This window comes from Pseudophryne corroboree, chromosome 6, assembly GCF_028390025.1.
Source record: "Pseudophryne corroboree isolate aPseCor3 chromosome 6, aPseCor3.hap2, whole genome shotgun sequence".
NCBI classification, from domain to species: Eukaryota; Metazoa; Chordata; class Amphibia; order Anura; family Myobatrachidae; genus Pseudophryne; species Pseudophryne corroboree.
The window spans coordinates 372,544,772-372,565,997 of record NC_086449.1 but is presented as its reverse complement, the minus strand read 5'-3'; the positions used below and the strand labels follow the sequence as shown (position 1 = coordinate 372,565,997).

The window sequence follows — 21,226 nt, the reverse complement described above, 5'->3', positions numbered from 1 at the left end:
TTTGTAACATCAACTGAGTGGATCCCTTTTTTTTTTTTTTTTTTTTAAATGAAAGTTAAGGGAATTGAGGAGGGTAACTCTCAGCAACGGAGTGGCCGTCCGTCAAAGAGAGCTAACAGAGGAAATGAGAGGACAGTAATACTCAGAGAGACAGTAGAAGGAATCGGAGGGATATAGGAGTTGGAACAAGTCCAATCAAAGAGGAGAGTAGAGGAGTAGAAAAGGGGGGTGGGGGGGTGGCCTACAAAGATAAAAGATAAATAGAGCTGCGATGTATGGTGTCAAGTTACAAATGGGGAAGGGGCCTGTTGTAAGATTAGCCATGGGGACCATATTTTATCAAATTGTTTCGAGGTGTTACGGATAACAGCTGTCATATATTCCATTTTGAGTACATACCAAATTCGGGAGATTATCACCGGTATTGGGGAGGGGGTCGGGTTCCTCCAGTCCGTGGCTATTTGGCATGTCATTGCCGAAACTACATGCCGAAATAGCTTGTTTTGTTGTCTGGTAAGGGTGGGGAGGGACATGGGGAGCAGAAAGTATTGGGGGTCGGGAGGAATGGGAGTGTCAAATAAGCGCGAGAGCAAGGTGATGAGCTCACCCCAAATCTTAAAGATTTTTGGGCAGGTCCACCATATGTACAAGAACGAGCCAACGTCCGTACAGCCTCTCCAACATCTATCCGAAGTGTCGGGAAACATAGTGTGTAGACGAGAGGGGACATAATACCAGCGATAGAGTAATTTGTAGATGTTTTCTTTAATTCTTACACATATGGAACTGGAGGCTGCATTATCCCAGATATCCACCCAATCTTCGTTGTCTATAGCGAGTCCCAACTCCTTTTCCCATGCTAGCTCGTGGGGGGCCCGGGACGACGTGGGGTGGTCGTTAAGTAAAGCATAAATATCTGAGATGAGGCCTCTAGTAGTAGTGCGTTTCCAGCTAATATATTCAAAGGGGGACAATTGTCTGTGTAGAAGGGTAGTGGTGATGGTGGAATGAAAATGTCTGATTTGCAGATAACGAAAAAAGTCTGAAGAAGGGATTACTGATCCTTCTCGAATATCTGCAAATTGTGGGAAGGTAGCATTGGAGGTGATGTCATTAAAATATAGCATACCGCTCGAGCGCCATGATGTATACGAGGCTCTACACGTACCCGGGGGGAAGGCTGGGTTGTGGAATAACGGAATTAACGGGGACGGGTACGGGGCCAAAGCGAACCGTCTGTTTGTCAGGTCCCATGTCGCTAATGAGCGACTTACCACTGGATGTGAGAGGACCGTACGGGGGCGCTGGTTCCGGCGGAGCCACAGTAGGGAGGATAGTGTAGCTAGACCCGTCTCCTCAGTCTCAATCCCCACCCAAACCTTCCGCGTCCCACCCTCATTGCACCATTGTGCACATTGAGAGAGTTGCGCAGCGTAAAAGTATTTCCTAAAGTCCGGGATACCCAGCCCCCCACCTCTGGAGGGGCACTGAAGCAATTTAAGCCTAACGCGGGGGCGCTTACGATTCCAGATATAAAAGGAGGATTGGCTCTGCAGGGTCTTGAAAACATAGGTAGGAACATAAATCGGGAGGGTCTGAAACAAATACAGAAGTCGGGGGAGCACACTCATCTTGACAGAATTTATTCTGCCTATCCATGATATAAAGTAGCTGGACCATTTCAGCAAGTCATCTTTGACTTTCTGCAATAAGCGGGGGTAATTTGCTTGGAAAAGTTGGTGGTGATGATGGGTCAAGTACACACCGAGGTACTTGATTTTCTTTGTATACCAGTTACAAGGAAGGATAGCTTGAAGTACTTGTTTGAGAGCTGCCGGGATATGAAAGTTAAGGACCTCTGTTTTGTTCACATTAATTTTATAACCGGAAAATTGTGAATATGAACGGATCTCAGTTAATAGAGAGGGGAGGGACTGGGCTGGATTTGTGAGGGAAATCAGGACATCATCGGCATATAACGCTATCTTGTGTTCGGATAGGCCTGTGGATACTCCATGGATAGTGGTGTTGTTACGAATCTTTGCTGCAAGGGGCTCCATGACTAGTGCGAAAATTAAAGGGGAGAGGGGGCATCCCTGCCTGGTGCCATTGGCAATCCCAAAACTGGCGGATGAAACACCGTTAACCAAAACCTGGGCCGAAGGGGAGCGATAGAGTGCTTTAATCCCCTCTAGAAATTTTCCAGAGAATCCCATTCTGCCAAGGACTGCGAAGGCAAAAGACCACGAAATGCGGTCAAAAGCCTTCTCAGCGTCAAGAGCCAAAACGAGGGCGGGGGATTTCCGTTTTTGAATAGAGTAAATTAAGTCTATAGCCCTTCTAGTGTTGTCGGACGCCTGGCGTCCCGGAATGAAGCCGACCTGGTCCGGATGGACCAGTTCGGGCATCAGAGGAGCCAGGCGGTTGGCCAATATTTTCGCATATATCTTCAGATCGACATTCAATAGTGAGATTGGTCTATAATTTGAGCAACTGGTCGGGTCCTTATCAGGTTTTGGGATTACCACTATGTCAGCCCCGGGTCGTCTCCGGTAGAAAGGAGGCCCCCTCGAGAATATCGTTGAATAAAAAGGATAGGTGTGGGGCTAGCTCTTTTGCAAACATTTTATAATACTGGGCTGTGAAACCGTCCGGCCCTGGAGCGGCCGACGAACGCATGGAGCGTATAGCAGCTATTGTCTCCTCCTCCGAGATCCGACTATTAAGGGTGTCTAACTGAGTGTCAGATAGGGCTGGAAGGGGGGTATCAGACAGGTAGGAGCGTACTCCTCCAGTCCCGTCAGGTGGCAGAGGGGGCGGGTCAGACAAGTTATAAAGGGAGCTATAAAACAGGCGGAAATCTTCGGTCATCACTTCAGGGTCATAAGTATAGGTTCCCCTCTGTGGCGAGTACAACTAAGCTATTGCGCCTAGCGCTTGTTTACGACGTAGTTTGTTGGCCAGTAGGGAGTCTATTTTATCCATTTTATCATAGAAACGTTGCTGCAGCTTCCGGAGAATTAGTGCTGCACGGTTAGAGAGAAGGGTATTAAGTTGTCCCCGGAGGGAGTCAATCTGAGAGAGGAGGGAAGCGTCGGGGGATGCTTTATGCCTAGTTAATAAGTTGGCTATTGCAGATTCGAGTGAGGTGATCTCCTGCGTCGCTTTTTTCCTAATTGCTGACGATTTCGCCAGCAAAGCGCCGCGAATCGTGGCCTTGTGAGCTTCCCACAGGACACTAAGCGAAATATCAGGAGACATATTTTCGGTGAAGTAGTGTGTGATTGCTAGTCGAATTTCCTCCAGTGCAGAAGGGTGTTGCAAAAGCGAATCGTCTAGACGCCATTTATATTTCCTGCGAGGTGAACGGTATATATCTATGAGAAGGTAGACCCCAGCATGGTCTGACCAACTCAGTGGCGTTATACCCGCATCAAAGATCAATGGTATCAGGGCCGAGGAGATGTGGATCATATCGATCCTGGAATAGTGTTGGTGTGGGGCCGAGAAATGGGTAAAATCTTTGGTGTGGGGGTGTTGGGATCGCCAGGTGTCGCAGAGGCCGTGGCGTTTCATGGTGGCAGTGAGAGTGCGGGAGGCTCGAGGCAGGGACATCGTGGAAGCGTGAGGTGGAGGGCCGGATCTATCTAACAACGGGTCAATGATGGTATTAAAATCACCACCCATGATAATGCTTCCCTGTGCTTCTCGTGACAGGCGCTTAGAGAGAGAACCAAAGAACAGGGATTGGTCTTGGTTGGGAGCGTAAGTGGAAACCAAAGTGAGGGCCACAGAGCGGAGGGTACCCATCACCATAAGAAACCGTCCGTCTGGGTCCGTCACAGTCCTGGAGTGGATAAACGGAATATTACGGTGAATTAAAATGGCTACACCCCGTTTTTTACAGTCTGCCGAGGCAAAGTAGGACTGGGAGAACCATTTACCCTTAAGTTGAGTATGCGGACCTGTGAGATGTGTTTCCTGAAGGAATGCTATGTCGACTTTCTCTCGTCTGCAAGCACTCAGGAACACAGTTCGCTTCCTAGGGGAGTTTAGGCCATTTACATTGACCGAGAAGATTTTAAGGGGCATGGCTCTTCACAGGAGGGGGTATGACATATCGCAGAACATGATCCAATAAAGGACTATTTGAGTCAGGGGGAGGCCACCCCTCGGGGCAGGGAAAGAGAAGGAGTAGAAAGGTCAAACAGAAGCCACAAGAAAAAGGAGAAGAGGAAGAACGTAGAGAAGAGAAAACCCAAACGGGCAAAAATCCCTGAGGTCGTGGGTCCCATTCGGGGACCGCAGGCAAAGAAAACAGTATAAGAAGCAATGTATACATCAGGAAGGGATTGTAGGGGGGTAACTGAGGTACCATGTGAGAAAGGGTAAACTACCCGGGCCACAAGAGTTGAGAACGGTCGTGGCCACTCTACATTTATAAAGAACATGATATAATATAGAACAAATAGGACTGTGTCCAAGCAATAAAAACACAAGCAAAAAATCAAAAGGGGGGGAATAATAACAAAACAACAACAACAACAAAAAAAAGGGGGGGGGAAACCACGGGGGTACAAATTAGTTTAACTTAACTATAACAGCAGTAACAGACAATAGTTACAACATTGGGTTTTGGACGGAGGTCAAATCCTCCGCAACCATTGCTCATCACGAGGCATAAAGATGCTGCTCCGACATTTAGCGGGCAAACCACTGCGGGGGGTCCCCCCAGATCAAGGAGGATCTCCGTCCATAGTGCGCTGGCGGGTCACTCTTGTCCAGTCAGGAAGGGGAGGTTGAGTGTGTGGCGATTTAAACGGTGAGGTCGCCAGGTCGGCTGCAGATGATACTGGGAGAAGGTCCAACTTTGCCAGCAACTCCTGTCCTTGGGCCAAAGTCTTGACAGAGTGAACAGAGTTGTTGACTGAGACGTGAAGTTGAAAGGGGAATCCCCATCTGTATCTAATCTGGTGCTGTCGCAGGACCCGGGTGACCGATTGGAGGTCCCGTCGTTTTTGGATGGTGGAGGGAGCCAGATCCTGAAATATCTGTAACTGCATACCCTTAAACAGGATCTTTGGGGAGTCCCGGACAGAAGACAGGATTTTCTCTTTTGAGCGGAAATAGTGGAAACGGACAATGACGTCCCTGGGTGGTTGTGCGGGGGACGGTTTTGCACGGAGTGCTCTATGAGCCCTATCACATAGACACTCTTCGGCTGTGAGATCTGGTACGAGGTGTATGAAGAATTCTCTCAGGAATGACGGCAACGATGGGCCGAGGACCGATTCTGGAACATTGCGTAATCGTAAGTTATTTCTACGTGAGCGATTTTCCTGGTCCTCCTGTCGCTCTTTGAGAGTCTCCATTTCCTCGTGCAACCTAATGAGCTCTCTGTCGAGGCGGTGTTGGGAGCGGCAGAGATCATCAGTCTTTGTTTCCAATGCATCCGTTCGGTTGCCGAGAGCTGTCAGGTCCGATTTAAATTATGCGATAGCGTTAGAAAGTTCCTGTTTGAATGCGGACTGCACTCCCTCCAGTAGGCTCGACATTACCGCCTGGATCTGGGAATCAATACCCGCTTCTGAGGAGCACGGAGAAGGAGGAGAGCCTGCGGTCATGTTGGGGTTCTGCGGGCCCTTAGATTTTGAGCCAAAAAAGTTAGACGGGGTTTGCGTTACTTTCTTGTTTTTGGACATAATGGAATGTATAAAAGAGGGGGATAGGAGTGGGGGAGAAAAAAGAACAAAAAAGGGAAGAAAAAATTATTGAAGAAGGGACACAGTCCGTAGATTGTATAGTAGGCGAGCTGCGCAGGCAGGTCGAGCTGCTGACCTACAGCTCCACCTCGGGCTCCTATGGGTATGGGAAAGCAAGCGTTTCAGGCTTTAGGTAGCTCGAGGGGTGGAGGAGGAAGCCGCAGCAGGTTCGTAGAGATTAACCGAGGTCCGAATTGTAATTTATTTCAGGCTTCAGTTAGTGTAGAGCAGGTTGCCAGCAGCAGCGGCCGCCATAGGGGGACAAATATGTCAGCTTCAGGTACACCAACAGCGAAGTTGGAAGGAAGGTGCCAAGGAATATTACATATAAGGTCCAGCTACTTCATTATGGCACGCGTAGTATTTTATTATAATGTATTAAATCATCTTGAGAGTGATTCGAGGATACGTGTATCCGGGCGTCACAACAATGGAGCCATAACTCTTTCAGGTGCTATCCCTGCAGCTGGGGTAAGTCGCAGCCCAATCTCTCATCCCGTGGCCCAGGTACACACGGTAAGTATTAAAGCATTTTTATGGCTATCTCAGCTACGGGCAGTAGTGCGGGCAGATTTTGCAATCCTGCTGGGGCGAGGAAAGTGTGATGTAGTGTAGCTTAGACTTTATTCCGGCCAGTTTCCAGGCTGCAAGATGCAGGCTTTAAATTCCTGTCACAGGCCTCTGTGGAGCAGGAGTGTGAATAGAGAGATAAAATGGCCGCTGTGGCAGCAACTGGTACTCACTGTATTCCAGGTAGGCTGAGTGCAGAAGGTTGTGCAGCCTTCATGTGTCTTGTCCCAGGATAGGCACCCACAGGGTCCCCAGTGCAGCTGGGGTGCGGAGGGTCACTTAGCAGGGGAACAGTTCGGGAGCCACGCCAATGTTTTGGCTGTTCCAGGTGTGTGTGCTGCGGCGGTGTTAACAGGCGCCTTGTAGTAATGATAGTGGGGGCCTTGGTGGTGTACAGCCCCTTCAGGGGTTATTACAGCAGCAGGGGCAGAGTTTAGCAGGGGTGGGTAAATTAATAATAGCAGAAAGGGTCTCACCTCTCCACCAGACCCTAGCAGAGAGGATCGTATCCGGAGCGTATTTCCTCAGCATACAGCTCTTAGTTCCGTGCAGAGCAGGCTGAGGTGTTCCCCGGCCTCCAGATCAGCGGGAGCCCCTGCTGGTCACCAGGGCAACAGATAGATTCAGCCGCAGGGAGAGGAGGAGGTGCGCCGCCCGCACAGCTCCGACGGGACCCGTCCTCAGCCGTAGCGGTGGCCTCTGAAGGTCGGGTCACGGGCAGCCGCAGCACAGCGCTTCACCCGCAGGCTCCGAGCGAGCGATCACAGCCGGCTGCTGGCAACTGCGGCGGCGTCCGCGCCTCGGATCCCGCCGCCCGACCACAGCGATCACGTCAGATCCCGGCTCCCAGCGAGTGACTAGGCCGCAACCTGCAGGGACAGCTGTCCGTGTCCCCCGGCTCCGCGACACCAGGTCACCCGATGCAGGGGCAGACAGGCACACCACAGGAGATGTGTAGCGTCAGGGAGATGCCCAAAAGCGTAGGCTGGGTGCACAATTTAGGTGTTGAAGCTTGAGAGCACAGACACCACACGTCCTCTTCACAGCTTGCCAGGCCACGCCCCCTGTTTAACCACTCTCTTACGTTTAAATCTGTCCGGATTTTTAGACACAGGCTCAGGTTCCGGTTCATCAGAAATTTGAAGAATCAGCCTGATAGCCTCAATCAAATCAGGGACATCCACCTGTGACCGTCCCTCCCCATCTGAAGCATCAGAATCAGTGTCTGTGGGGTCAGTGTATGCGCCATCCTCATCAGAGGAAGTGTCTGGAACGGTGGTGGATTTTGAGAAAGTTGCGGCTCGTTTAGAAGATGCCTTAGCCTTAGGCGGGCGAGAGTTAGACTTCTTTTTAGTCAGAGATTGGTTCAAGTGCTGTAACTGTGATGAGATCTGATCTGCCCATGGCGGATTGACTGCAGGGACCATAAACTGCTGTACTGGCACAGGCGGTCCCACAGGGGGCGTAAGTTTAGTTACCAGCGTATTTAATAACGTGGAGAAGGTAGCCCAGGGCGGGTCATTGTGGACCCCCATTGCTACAAACCCACTGGGGGGCAAAGAACCCCCAGAACCTGAACTCTCTGCTGCCATGTCTTCCTCAAATGAGACTACAGTGGCACCACCACTCGATGTGGGATCAGCCCCAGTTCCGTTGCCCCTTGCAACTGACATAATGAGAAGCTCAATATCAGGCAACCTAGTAAAATATTAGCAGAACTATATCTATCAAGAACTCCCAGTGTAGTGTTATCAGCACAAACCGGGAACCCAAGAGATATATGGTGACCAGAAATCACAGAGAAAAATACACAGTAAGCATATCCTGTGAAACACCAATATATAGTCTAATAAACCTGACGCACTTAGCCCCCTCAGGTTACAGAATATAAGGGTAGGAGGCTGAGCTAAATACACGAAATGGCAGCGACTCAGCAGCTACATGCACACACACAGAAAGTCACAATGTACAATGCAGAAATTATAACATACAATAAGACTGCACTGGACTAGCAATACAAAGTAATACTCAGTATAGCTATATATATATATATAAACAGTAGATATAGCAAAACACAGCAAACACTGGATGTCTATCACAGGGTGTTTGTACCACACAACCCTGACTGTATGCACTCTTTCTTAACTAACACTGTTCACTGACAGGTAGAATACTTAAGTGTCCTGTAAAATGCACAGTGCTGACGTGCAGGCGACTTTACAGAGGAGGATTTGCCCAAGCAGTCCCAGGAACAGCGCAGCTCCGTGTAATGGCGGCTGACAGGGAGTGAGGGAGAGATATGCAGCTCCAGGGTGGGAACATTTGCCTAAATGGCACCCTGGGGCTGGGGGGAGGAGCTACAGGTCAAGCCTTATCCCCCGTGCTGGCATAACCACCAGGCGCTGCGGGCTGTCAAACAAACAGTTTTATGAAGAAAACCGACCTGTGCCCAGTGCCCTGGTGGCTAGTAGAGCCCCTGCCCCTTAGTGTCCACGCCAGCGATCGCGCGGACCGCCTCCCACCGGCCGCGCCAGATTGCGATTACAGCGGGCCAAAGAGACTCCTTACCTCCCCCTGTATGCGGCCACACGATCCGGGAGGACAGCGGCGAGTGTGTGACTGACTAGAAGAACACCGGAGCCTCCACTGTAATTACCAAGCAACCAGAGCGCGGGAGTAGACAGCGCCGCTGGGGGAGTGATGGAGCTGCAGCAGGGGATGTCTGACTGACATCCAGACACAGCTGCAGCCCTTGAAGTCTTCAAATTTCTTTCTTCTTGAAATAGCTTTTCTTTAGGGCTGCAGGAGCAGTCCCCATGTTGACTGCCTGCTTACTGCAAGGCACCAACTACAAAACTGAGCTCCTGTGCACGGAGGCGGGGTTATAGAGGAGGCGGCGCTATGCATCTTGGGAACAGTCAAAGCTTTGAGCCTGTTGGTGCCTCGGATCAAGAACCTACTCTACACCCCGATGTTTATCCTTGTGGAGCCCAGTGTACCCCGCAGCAGAAAAAGATACTGTAACAGACTTTCTTGTATCTGGTATCTAGACTCATGAATCTAGAGGGTTAATGTTTTGATTCTGACTGTGCTGTTTTAGATATAACTGTGTATATTATAATCATGCTATGTCCTTTCACGCCTGGATACACTCACAATACTGCCCTGTGAAGGATACACGATAACCATGTCATGTTTTTTTATGCTTGAATACACGTACAGTGTTGCCTTGTGAAGGATATATATGTTAATAAGTTTAAAAAAAAATTGATTGAGAATTTCAAGAGAAATAGGGGAGGATTTTCATATGTGAAACAGGATTTCACGCTGCAGCGGTTATTACAGGAGTATTTCACTGCCGGAATAATAGGCAAATTACAAGTGGCCAAAAAGTGAACTAATTACTGCTTAAACTAAGATGTATGATTTAGGTACTAATTACCCAGATCTTGGTTTAAAAGAGTACACTTCGATTCATACACATAAAAATTCACCACAGAGACAAATTCTGCCTTTCAATATGTTTACTTGTGTTTACAATAGTAATGTATCTCTTCCCCATGTATTTTAAGTAAAAATATAAAAAGTTATGTTTTAATAGTAACACTTATACCAAATCAATAATTATAAGACACTATAAAAGCAATCTTCCTTTTTTGGGGGGCAAACTCCAACAGATGACTGTTAATGGGTTAAGCTCATGATTGTGGGAGCACCTCCAGCCCTATAACAAGGTAACCCCAATTTAGAGGTAAAAGGTAGTAGCTGGTTTTCTCATACAAAGCTATATTATTAATTAAAATACTGTCTGTCCAGTGCAGGATACAAACACAATACTGTACATGTTTAGTAGGTAATCAGATGGGGTCATTAAGAAATGTAATTCCAGTGACGTGCGGTCAGGTAAGGCTGAGCAGATTCCGACAGAAAATACAACATACTGTACCCTGTTATGATGAATGGGTTTTTGTTTTATTATTATTAAAATGAAACTCATTATTTTCTGTCCTTGCAAATATAGTATATGTCAGTCATATTTATATCTGTGTTTTTTCTAGATATACAACTTACTGTATCTACTGTTTCCATTATTGAAAGCAAAATATATAAACTTACATTTTTATACACAGGAATCAGGATGGTTCTAGGCACGGGCAAGCAGGGCGGGCGCCCGGTGCGCTGCGGCCCGTGGGCGCAGCCACAGTCACCCCTCCGGCGACCGCTGCCCACCTGCACTCTGCTCCCTGGCTGCAGCAGGCACCATGGGCTGTGTGGGCACCCGCTGCAGCAAGCACCACTGTCAGACACTAGAGGTCATAATTTCTGTGTGTAGCCAGTATAACAGTCACAGCATCCCACTAGTCTATGGCACAGCTAGAACGGTTCCAGGATATAATATGCTACATCGTGTAGGGGTTAACAATATTAACCTATTCATTGCCTGGTGTGGAACTGGTCCCTGCCTGTAAAGAGCCAGGAGGGCACAAGCCTGGCGACCTTGGAGAAGTTTGTAATAATTCAAACCTGGAAAGCGCTGGATTGAGATTTATTCAATCTCGAACTTTGGGATTACAAAAATGTGGCCAGATTGGTTACCCTAGTAATAACAATAAATATAAATGTATAAAAAAACAAACACTAAATATAGAAAATGGTTTATAATCTGGCAAAACCTTTTGTCTATAGAGAATGATTGAAGTGTATTTACTCCAGTGTAGAAAAGAGGAAAGATCCTCTCTGTTTTCTGCACCACATTTACACTAAATATAGTTTATGAATTCACCCCACACTGAAGTATAATTGAAAACCTCACCCTGGCATAGTGGGCAGTCACAAGATCCAATCACAGGGTGTGGGCATGTTGTTAGCGGACACATCTTGCGGATACATTGCACAGATCCAACCTGAAGTAATGGAAAAAAACTACACAATGACATGTTATCACTTTTATTTAATTCAACAAATACATTTTTATTTTCATAAATATATATTAATATTTGTATCATATATTTTAATATGTGACAGTGTGATAGATTACTCTAGCTGGTGGAAAAGGGTTATTGGGACAGATGTATTAACCTGGAGAAGGGATAAAGAAGTGATAAAGCAGTGATAAGTGAGTGCAAGGTGATAACGCACCAGCCAATCATTATGGATTTGTAAAATGACAGTTAGGAGCTGATTCACCTTGCACTTATCACTTCTTTAACCCTTCTCCAGGCTTAATACATCTGCCCCATTGTTTCTTATTTGATCAGCTAAAACAGACAAAAAGAGATTTATGGTAGACTTACCATAGTTAAATCTCTTTCTGTGAGGTATACTGGTTTCCACAGGGAATAACATCAGGGTGTAGAGTTGGATCTTGAACCGAGGCACCAACAGGCTAAAACTTTGACTGTTCCCAGGATGCACTGCACCGCCTCCTCTATAGCCCCGCCTCCAGGCACTGGAGCTCAGTTTCGTTAACCAGTCCAATGTAGTAGCAGGTAAGAGAGATGGCAGATGTTAGCCACATAGAACCACGTCCTCACGACATGAGAAGGGACCAGCGGCTAATGCCATACAAACCCAAAGAAGCTAAGTGCGTCAGGGTGGGCGCCCTGTGGAAACCAGTGTACTTCGCAGAAAGAGATTTAACTATGGTAAGTCTACCATAAATCTCCTTTTCTGCAGCTGCGTACACTGGTATTCCACAGGGAATAACATTGGGGATGTCCTAAAGCAGTTCCTCATGGGAGGGGACGCACTGTAGCGGGTACAAGAACCCAGCGTCAAAAGGAAGCATCCTGGGAGGCGGAAGTATCAAAGGCATAGAACCTAATGAACGTGTTCACGGAGCCGCCTTGCACAATTGTTCTGCATAAGCTTGTGCAATCACCATTCTAATCCATCTGGCCAAGGTCTGCTTATTCACAGGCCAGCCACGTTTGTGAAAACCAAAAGTACAAAAAGGGAATCTGACCTCCTGATAGAGGCAGTCCTTTCCACATATACATGGAGAGCCCGTACCACATCCAAAGACCGCTCTTTGGAGGACAAGTCGGAAGAGATAAAGGCAGGAACCACAATCTCTTGGTTAAGGTGAAAAGATGACACCACCTTAGGCAAATAACCAGGGCGAGTCCTAAGAACCGCCTGGTCATGATGAATATCAGAAAGGATGGACGCTTCAAGAGCCACGCCGTCAAAGCCAGTCCGGCCAGGTCCGGGTAGACACAAGGGCCCTGAACGAGGAGGTTTGGGCGTTGAGGAAGTAGAAGAGGATGCTCGAACGATAGACCCTGGAGGTCTGAGAACCAATGCCGTCTGGGCCACGCTGGAGCGACTAGAATTAGTATTCCTCCTTCTTGCTTGAACTTCCGTAGAACCCTGGGCAGAAGTGACACTGGAGGGAACACGTATGGCAGCCGAAAGTTATATGGAATTGCCAGTGCATCCACGAACGCTGCTTGAGGATCCCTTGTCCTTGATCCGAAGACCGGAACCTTGTGATTGTGTTGAGACGCCATCAGGTCCACATCTGGAAGGCCCCACCTGTCCACTTAAGAGTTGAAAGACTTCCGGATGAAGACTCCACTCTCTGGCGTGAACGTCCTGATGACTGAGGAAATCCGCTTCCCAGTTGAGGACTCCGGGGAAGAACACTGCTGATATTGCTGGCAGATGGCGTTCCGCCCAATGGAGGATTTTTGATAATTCCACCATTGCCATGCGGCTTCGAGTGCCGTCTTGATGATTTATGTACGCCACCGTGGTGGCGTTGTCTGATTGTACTTGAACAGGCCTGTTCCGTACCAGAGGCAGGATAAGTGTCAACGCATTGAACACTGCCCGCAATTCCAGAATGTTTATCAGGAGGAGAGATTCCTCCATGGTTCATCGACCCTGGAGAGAGTGTTGCTCCAACACTGCGCCCCAACCCCGCAGGCTGGCATCCGTCGTTAGGAGGACCCAGTTGGAAATCCAGAAGGGACGACCCCTGCTCAGCTGTTGATCCTGTAACCACCAGCTCAGTGACAGACGAACCTCTGGAGTCAAGGAAATCGTTTGACACCTAATCCAATGAGGTCAGCCGTCTCACTTGGAGAGTATTAACCTCTGCAGAGGGCGGGAATTAAATTGAGCGTACTCTACCATGTCGAAAGCCGACACCATGAGGCCTAGTACTTGTATCGCCGAGTGTATCAACACTCGTGGGCGAGAGAGAAAGTATCTGATCCTGCCCTGAATTTTCAGGACCTTCTCTGGAGACAAAAACAATCGTTGGTTGTGTGTGTCCAACAGTGCCACCAGGTGCACCATGCTCCGAGCAGGGACCAGCGAGGAATTCTTCCAGTTGAGGAGCCACCCGTGGGCCTGTAGGAATTTGACCGTCAGGCCCAGATGACTGAGGAGAACCTCTGTTGAGTTCACCAGGATCATATATGACAGGATCCTGATACCCTGACGGCGGAGAAGGGCCGTCATTACTGCCATGACCTTGGTGAAGATCTGAGGAGCCATTGTCAATCCAAAAGGCAAGGCCTGGAATTGATAATGTAGGCTGCCAACAGCAAACCACAGATATTGCTGATGCAACATGGCAATAGGTATGTACGGGTAAGCATCCTGTATGTCCAGGGATACCATATAGTCCTTGGGCTCCATGGCCAGTACAATAGTGCGCAGAGTTTCCATACGGAATTTGGATACCTTCACAAATTTGTTCAAAGATTTGAGGTTGAGTATCGGCCGGAAGGACCTATTCGGCTTCGGAACTAGAAACATGGTCGAATAGTATGCCCTGCCTCTCTGAGACAGAGGTACTGGCACTACCACTCCGGTGTCCAGGAGGGAATGTAGAACCAGGTGTAGAGTTTGCGCTTTCAACGGATCCGAAGGGATAACCATCGTGCAAAACTGGCGAGGGGGACCCCTCTTGAAAGAGACTGTGTACCTGTGAGAGACAACTTCCTGCACCCAGGCGTCCGAAGTGGTCTTTAACCAGACCTATGCGAACTGCAGAAGTCAGCCTCCCACCCTGGGGTCCCCCAGGGGGAGGCCCACCCCATCATGCAGCAGGCTTGTCTTGTTTGGAAGCAGGCTGATGGACGGCCCAGGATTGTTTAGGTTTGGACTTAGTGGTTTTGGAAGCACGAGCCTGTCTTGAGTACGTCTGACCTTTTGCTTTCCCTGGTGATCGAAAGGAACGAAAAGTGGTACTCTTAGCCTCCAGAGCAGAAGGATTAGTACTTGGGAGAAATTCAGTCCTAGCAGAAGCACCTCCAAGGTCTTTTTAGAGTGCAGGTCCACCTTACAGGACCTTAACCACATAATACGATGGGCCAGGATAGACGTAGTGGACGCTTTGGCCGCCATGACACTTGCCTCAGAGGCCGCCTCCTGAATATAGTGGGAGGCTGTGGTAATATAGGAAAATGTCTTTCCTTGGGACGCCCAGGATTCCTGACGTAAGTCAATTAAATGGTCAGAATGTGGTAAGACTACTCTAGTAACCTTCTGACATTTGAATTTATCAGGTTTCTTAGACGTAGGAGTGGGCTCAATCTCATCCTCCATTTGGAGAATGAGCTTAATAGCCTCCACTAGGTCAGGAACATCAACCTGTGTTGTAGATTCCTCATCAGAAGCGACTGTATAAGTGTCTGACAGATCAGTATATTCCCCATCTTCATCAGAAGAATTATTCGAAATATTAGTGGATTGTGAGGAAGAAATGACCCGCTTAGAGGACCCCTTGGCCCCCGAGGGGTGAGGGGTAAATTTTTGAGCAATTAAAGAGTTATATAATTTTTGCACCTGGGTAGATAGCGAATCCGCCCATGGCGAGTTCACCTCAGGGACAATATGCGGCTGTAATGGCAAAGGAGGTCCCACAGGACAGTCAGCATGTTTGAAAATGCTGCCCAGGGTGGTTCCTGATTGGCCACAGGTGTTGCGGGCTGGCTCGGAGATGCATGGCACCCAGGGCCTGAACCAGCAGCTAAAACTTCCCCTTCAGGTAAATCCGTGGAGCCAGCACTGCATGATGCAGGAGCGTCTGCGGATTTCCCGCCTTGTGTGGCAGACATTATAGGGAATGTAGCCTTAGAGCGCGACAGTACAATATAGCCAGACAAATACAATACCTGGAAATAACCCCTTGTGTTATGTGACTGTACATACAGAGCACAAACAAAGGATTTAAGTGGTATGAGGTGACTAAAAAAACACAGAGAAAAATACAAAACAGTATATCCTGTGTAGCACTATATATATATATATATATATATATATATATGAGACCCTGACGCACCTAGCCCCCTAGGGTACAGAATATAGTGATAGTAATACGTGTGATACACAAGAATGGAATCCACACAGCAGCTACAGGCACACTCAATCACAGGTACAATGTAGAAGTTTTTACATATAAACAATAAAACTGCACTGGACTAGTATAATTACATATAGATATGTATGTCTAGAGATATAACAATGCACGGTAGATACTGGATGTATATCACATAATACTTGTACTAAATATTCAGATAGCAGTACACTTGTTCTTAACTAACACTGTCTAAAATGACATGTAGAATACTTAAGTGTCTGTAAATGCACAGTGCTGATGAGACAGGCGGCTTTACAGGGGAGATAGAGCCATGCAGTCCTGGAGATTCAGCCCAGCTAGTAGTGAAGATGGAGCCAAAATCCCTGTCAGGGATTGAGGGAGAGTGAAATGCAGCTCCAGGGCGGGAACACCAGCAGTAGATGGCGCCGGGAGCTGGGGGAGGGGCTACAGGTCAGCGCCTTATCCCCTATGTTGGTCCTCACCACCGGGTACTGTGGAGCCTACGTGAAACGGATTTTAGTAAATCCGACCTGTGCTCCCTGCCCTGGTGGATATAGTGGGGTCCCTGTGCAGTACAGTGTCCACGCCACTGGCGCGTCCGTCTCCTGGGGCCGTGACCGGATCGCAATTACCAGCGGATCCCACCTGGGGGGCCCTCTTACCTCCTCCCTGATGTGCAGCCACGCTATCCTGGAGAGCGGCAGCGGCGGTGTGCCTGATGACCTGTGCGCCTCTGCTGCAAGTACCTGGGAACACGGCCGCGTGAGTATGCAGCGCTGCTGGGGGAGATGATGGAGCTGCAGCACAGAATGTCAGAATGACACAACCAGTGCTGCGGCCCTTGAAGTCTTCTCAAACAGCTCTTTTCAGGGCTGCCTAGCGCAGCCCCACCTGTTAGCTGCCTGCTTTGCAGGCACCAACTTACAAACTGAGCTCCAGTGCCTGGAGGCGGGGCTATAGAGGAGGCAGTGCAGTGCATCCTGGGAACAGTCAAAGTTTTAGCCTGTTGGTGCCTCGGATCAAGATCCAGCTCTACACCCCGATGTTATTCCCTGTGGAATACCAGTGTACCCCACTGCAGAAATACATGGTATCAGTAAGGAGTGACCTGTGTAAGCTAGCTTGGCTGCTGCTTCCACTGACATGATGAATCACTCAGCATGCTTGCGGAATAGGACTTACTGAACAGTACATACACTTATCTCTATTACAAACATCACTCACTCTGCAGGTACACTCCGAACAAGCTGGGATAGAAGGGTCAGGGATAGCTTGGCCATTAATCAGTTCCACGCCATTATATGAACATCCTGTTTTTGGGAACAGGAAAGGATATGGTATTAAAGACAAAAAAAAGGTGACTAACAAGAAAGAGATATGTGCGAGAATAAGGAAATAAAATAGGAACAGCAAGAGAAAATGAACCTTAGGCCCTCATGCTGCTTATATTAATATATCCTATATAATAAAAGGCTAACACTACTCCTCACCTTTATAGGAAAATTCAAGTGTTTTGCACACGGTAGCCGTTAGATGATGCCCAATGGAGCAATTTAAATGTTGCTCTGTTAGGATGCTCACAGCGCCAGCGCTGACATTACTGTTATGTTGTTCCGTTATTTTGCCGGGCTGGTAACTAGTTTTTAAATAATAATCTTTACATGAGAAGCAAACCCCTTAATAACATTGCAGACTTTTGAAAAAGGGAAGCCAAGGACTTTGGAGAAACTGTTTAAGAACACTGCAGAGGTTATGAGAATCTCTTTTTCATGTAATGTAAAGGCTAGCTATACCATAAACAAGTGTATATTTATTTTCAAATACAGCAAGTTATCTCTATAAAAATAATCGCTATCTGTATATTAAAGAATCAACTTCTTTTAAGTTAGATTTGCCACAAGACATTCACAAACCCAGTGATGTTGCTATTAGGTATTTCAAATGTTGCTGTAAGAACGGGCAATAGGAGATTAACGTGGATCTGACGAACTTGTGAAACTATGTATCATAATAAATTACTGGTTTGTATACAAACAATTTTTTCGCAGCGCTGCGATCAGGTCAGAACTGCGCATGCATATGCACCGCAATGCGCAGGCGCGTCGTACGGGTACAAAGCGAATCGTTGCTGTGCGATGGATTTAACGAAGAATCCATTGCACAGCCGATCTCAAGATGATTGACTGGAAGAAGGTGTTATTGGGTGGCAACTGACCATTTTCTGGGAGTGGTAGGAAAAACGCAGGCATGTCCAAGCGTTTGCAGGGCGGGTGTCTGACGTCAATTCCGGGCCCGGACAGGCTGAAGTGATCGCAGCAGCTGAGTAAGTCCTGGGCCACTCAGAAACTGCACAAATCTTTTTTGTACCGCTCGGCTGCACATGCGTATGCACACTATCAAAGCAAAAATACACTCTCCTATAGGCGGCGACTATGTGATTGCAGCGCTGCAAAAAATAGCTAGCGAGTTATCAGGTCTGAATTAGGCCCTATATGCGGTGACCCTGGTTCAAAGAGTAGTGATAAACATTCATTGCAATCTGATTATGAAGAGTAGCTGGAATAGCAACAAAAAAGCTATTATCATTTTTATTATGGATATTGTTTATTTATATATCGCCATCATATTGTGCAGTGCTGTACAGAGAGAATATTTGTAATTTATTAATAAATTTCCAGCTCAACAACTTTGTGATTAAAAATAAGAATTTACTTACCGATAATTCTATTTCTCGTAGTCCGTAGTGGATGCTGGGACTCCGTCAGGACCATGGGGATTAGCGGCTCCGCAGGAGACAGGGCACAAAAGTAAAAGCTTTAGGATCAGGTGGTGTGCACTGGCTCCTCCCCCTATGACCCTCCTCCAAGCCTCAGTTAGGATACTGTGCCCGGACGAGCGTACACAATAAGGAAGGATTTTGAATCCCGGGTAAGACTCATACCAGCCACACCAATCACACTGTACAACCTGTGATCTGAACCCAGTTAACAGCATGATAACAGCGGAGCCTCTGAAAAGATGGCTCACAACAATAATAACCCGATTATTGTAACAATAACTATGTACAAGTATTGCAGACAATCCGCACTTGGGATGGGCGCCCAGCATCCACTACGGACTACGAGAAATAGAATTATCGGTAAGTAAATTCTTATTTTCTCTGACGTCCTAGTGGATGCTGGGACTCCGTCAGGACCATGGGGATTATACCAAAGCTCCCAAACGGGCGGGAGAGTGCGGATGACTCTGCAGCACCGAATGAGAGAACTCCAGGTCCTCCTCAGCCAGGATATCAAATTTGTAGAATTTTGCAAACGTGTTTGCCCCTGACCAAGTAGCAGCTCGGCAAAGTTGTAAAACCGAGACCCCTCGGGCAGCCGCCCAAGATGAGCCCACCTTCCTTGTGAAATGGGCATTTACATATTTTGGCTGTGGCAGGCCTGCCACAGAATGTGCAAGCTGAATTGTACTACACATCCAACTAGCAATCGTCTGCTTAGAAGCAAGAGCACCCAGTTTGTTGGGTGCATACAGGATAACAGCAAGTCAGTTTTCCTGACTCCAGCCGTCCTGGAAACCTATATTTTCAGGGCCCTGACAACATCTAGCAACTTGGAGTCCTCCAAGTCCCTAGTAGCCGCAGGTACCACAATAAGCTGGTTCAGGTGAAACGCTGACACCACCTTAGGGAGAAACTGGGGACGAGTCCGCAGCTCTGCCCTGTCCGAATGGACAATCAGATATGGCTTTTGTGAGACAAAGCCGCCAATTCTGACACTCGCCTGGCCGAGGCCAGGGCCAACAGCATGGTCACTTTTCATGTGAGATATTTCAAATCCACAGATTTGAGCGGTTTAAAATGTGATTTGAGGAATCCCAGAACTACGTTGAGATCCCACAGTGCCACTGGAGGCACAAAAAGGGGGTTGTATATGCAATACTCCCTTGACAAACTTCTGGACTTCAGGAACTGAAGCCAATTCTTTCTGGAAGAAAATTGACAGGGCCGAAATTTGAACCTTAATGGACCCCAATTTGAGGCCCATAGACACTCCTGTTTGCAGGAAATGCAGGAATCGACCGAGTTGAAATTTCTTCGTGGGGCCTTCCTGGCCTCACACCACGCAACATATTTTCGCCACATGTGGTGATAATGTTGTGCGGTCACCTCCTTCCTGGCTTTGACCAGGGTAGGAATGACCTCTTCCGGAATGCCTTTTTCCCTTAGGATCCGGCGTTCCACCGCCATGCCGTCAAACGCAGCCGCGGTAAGTCTTGGAACAGACCTGGAGCAAGTCCCTTCTTAGCGGCAGAGGCCATGAGTCCTCTGTGAGCATTTCTTGAAGTTCCGGGTGCCACGTCCTTCTTGGCCAATCCGGAGCCACGAGTATAGTTCTTACTCCTCTACGTCTTATAATTCTCAGTACCTTGGGTATGAGAAGCAGAGGAGGGAACACATACACCGACTGGTACACCCACGGTGTTACCAGAACGTCCACAGCTATTGCTTGAGGGTTTCTTGACCTGGCGCAATACCTGTCCAGTTTTTTGTTCAGGCGGGACGCCATCATGTCCACCTTTGGTCTTCCCAACGGTTCACAATCATGTGGAATACTTCCCGATGAAGTCCCCACTCTCCCGGGTGGAGGTCGTGCCTGCTGAGGAAGTCTGCTTCCCAGTTGTCCACTCCCGGAATGAACACTGCTGACAGTGCTATCACATGATTTTTCGCCCAGCGAAGAATCCTTGCAGTCTCTGCCATTGCCCTCCTGCTTCTTGTGCCGCCCTGTCTGTTTACGTGGGCGACTGCCGTGATGTTGTCCCACTGGATCAATACCGGCTGACCTTGAAGCAGAGGTCTTGCTAAGCTTAGAACATCGTAAATTGCCCTTAGCTCCAGTATATTTATGTGGAGAGAAGTCTCCAGACTTGATCACACTCCCTGGAAATTTTTTCCCTGTGTGACTGCTCCCCAGCCTCTCAGGCTGGCATCCGTGGTCACCAGGACCCAGTCCTGAATGCCGAATCTGCGGCCCTTTAGTAGATGAGCACTCTGCAGCCACCGCAGAAGAAACACCCTTGTCCTTGGAGACAGGGTTATCCGCTGATGCATCTGAAGATGCGATCCGGACCATTTTTCCAGCAGATCCCACTGAAAAGTTCTTGCGTGAAATCTGCCGAATGGAATCGCTTCGTAAGAAGCCACCATTTTTCCCAGGACCCTTGTGCAATGATGCACTGACACTTTTCCTGGTTTTAGGAGGTTCCTGACTAGCTCGGATAACTCCCTGGCTTTCTTCTCCGGGAGAAACACCTTTTTCTGGACTGTGTCCAGAATCATCCCTAGGAACAGCAGACGTGTCGTCGGAAACAGCTGCGGTTTTGGAATATTTAGAATCCACCCGTGCTGTCGTAGAACTACTTGAGATAGTGCTACTCCGACCTCCAACTGTTCTCTGGACCTTGCCCTTATCAGGAGATCGTCCATTTTCTTTGAAGAAGAATCATCATTTCGACCATTACCTTGGTAAGGACCCGGGGTGCCGTGGACAATCCA

The 21,226-nt window shown here is 48.1% G+C and overlaps 1 protein-coding gene across 2 annotated transcripts in view; it reads right to left on the bottom strand.

The window, feature by feature from the left end:
* The window catches only part of KCP (kielin cysteine rich BMP regulator), a 288,203-nt gene that overhangs the window by 110,141 nt on the left and 156,836 nt on the right, over window positions 1–21,226 (bottom strand). For both annotated transcript variants that reach the window (XM_063926699.1, XM_063926700.1), the window contains 2 exons: window positions 16,894–16,979; window positions 11,146–11,236 (listed from right to left, as the gene is read on the bottom strand). In XM_063926699.1, coding sequence (XP_063782769.1) covers window positions 11,146–11,236; window positions 16,894–16,979 — 177 coding nt within the window. The remainder of the gene's footprint in view (window positions 1–11,145; window positions 11,237–16,893; window positions 16,980–21,226) is intronic.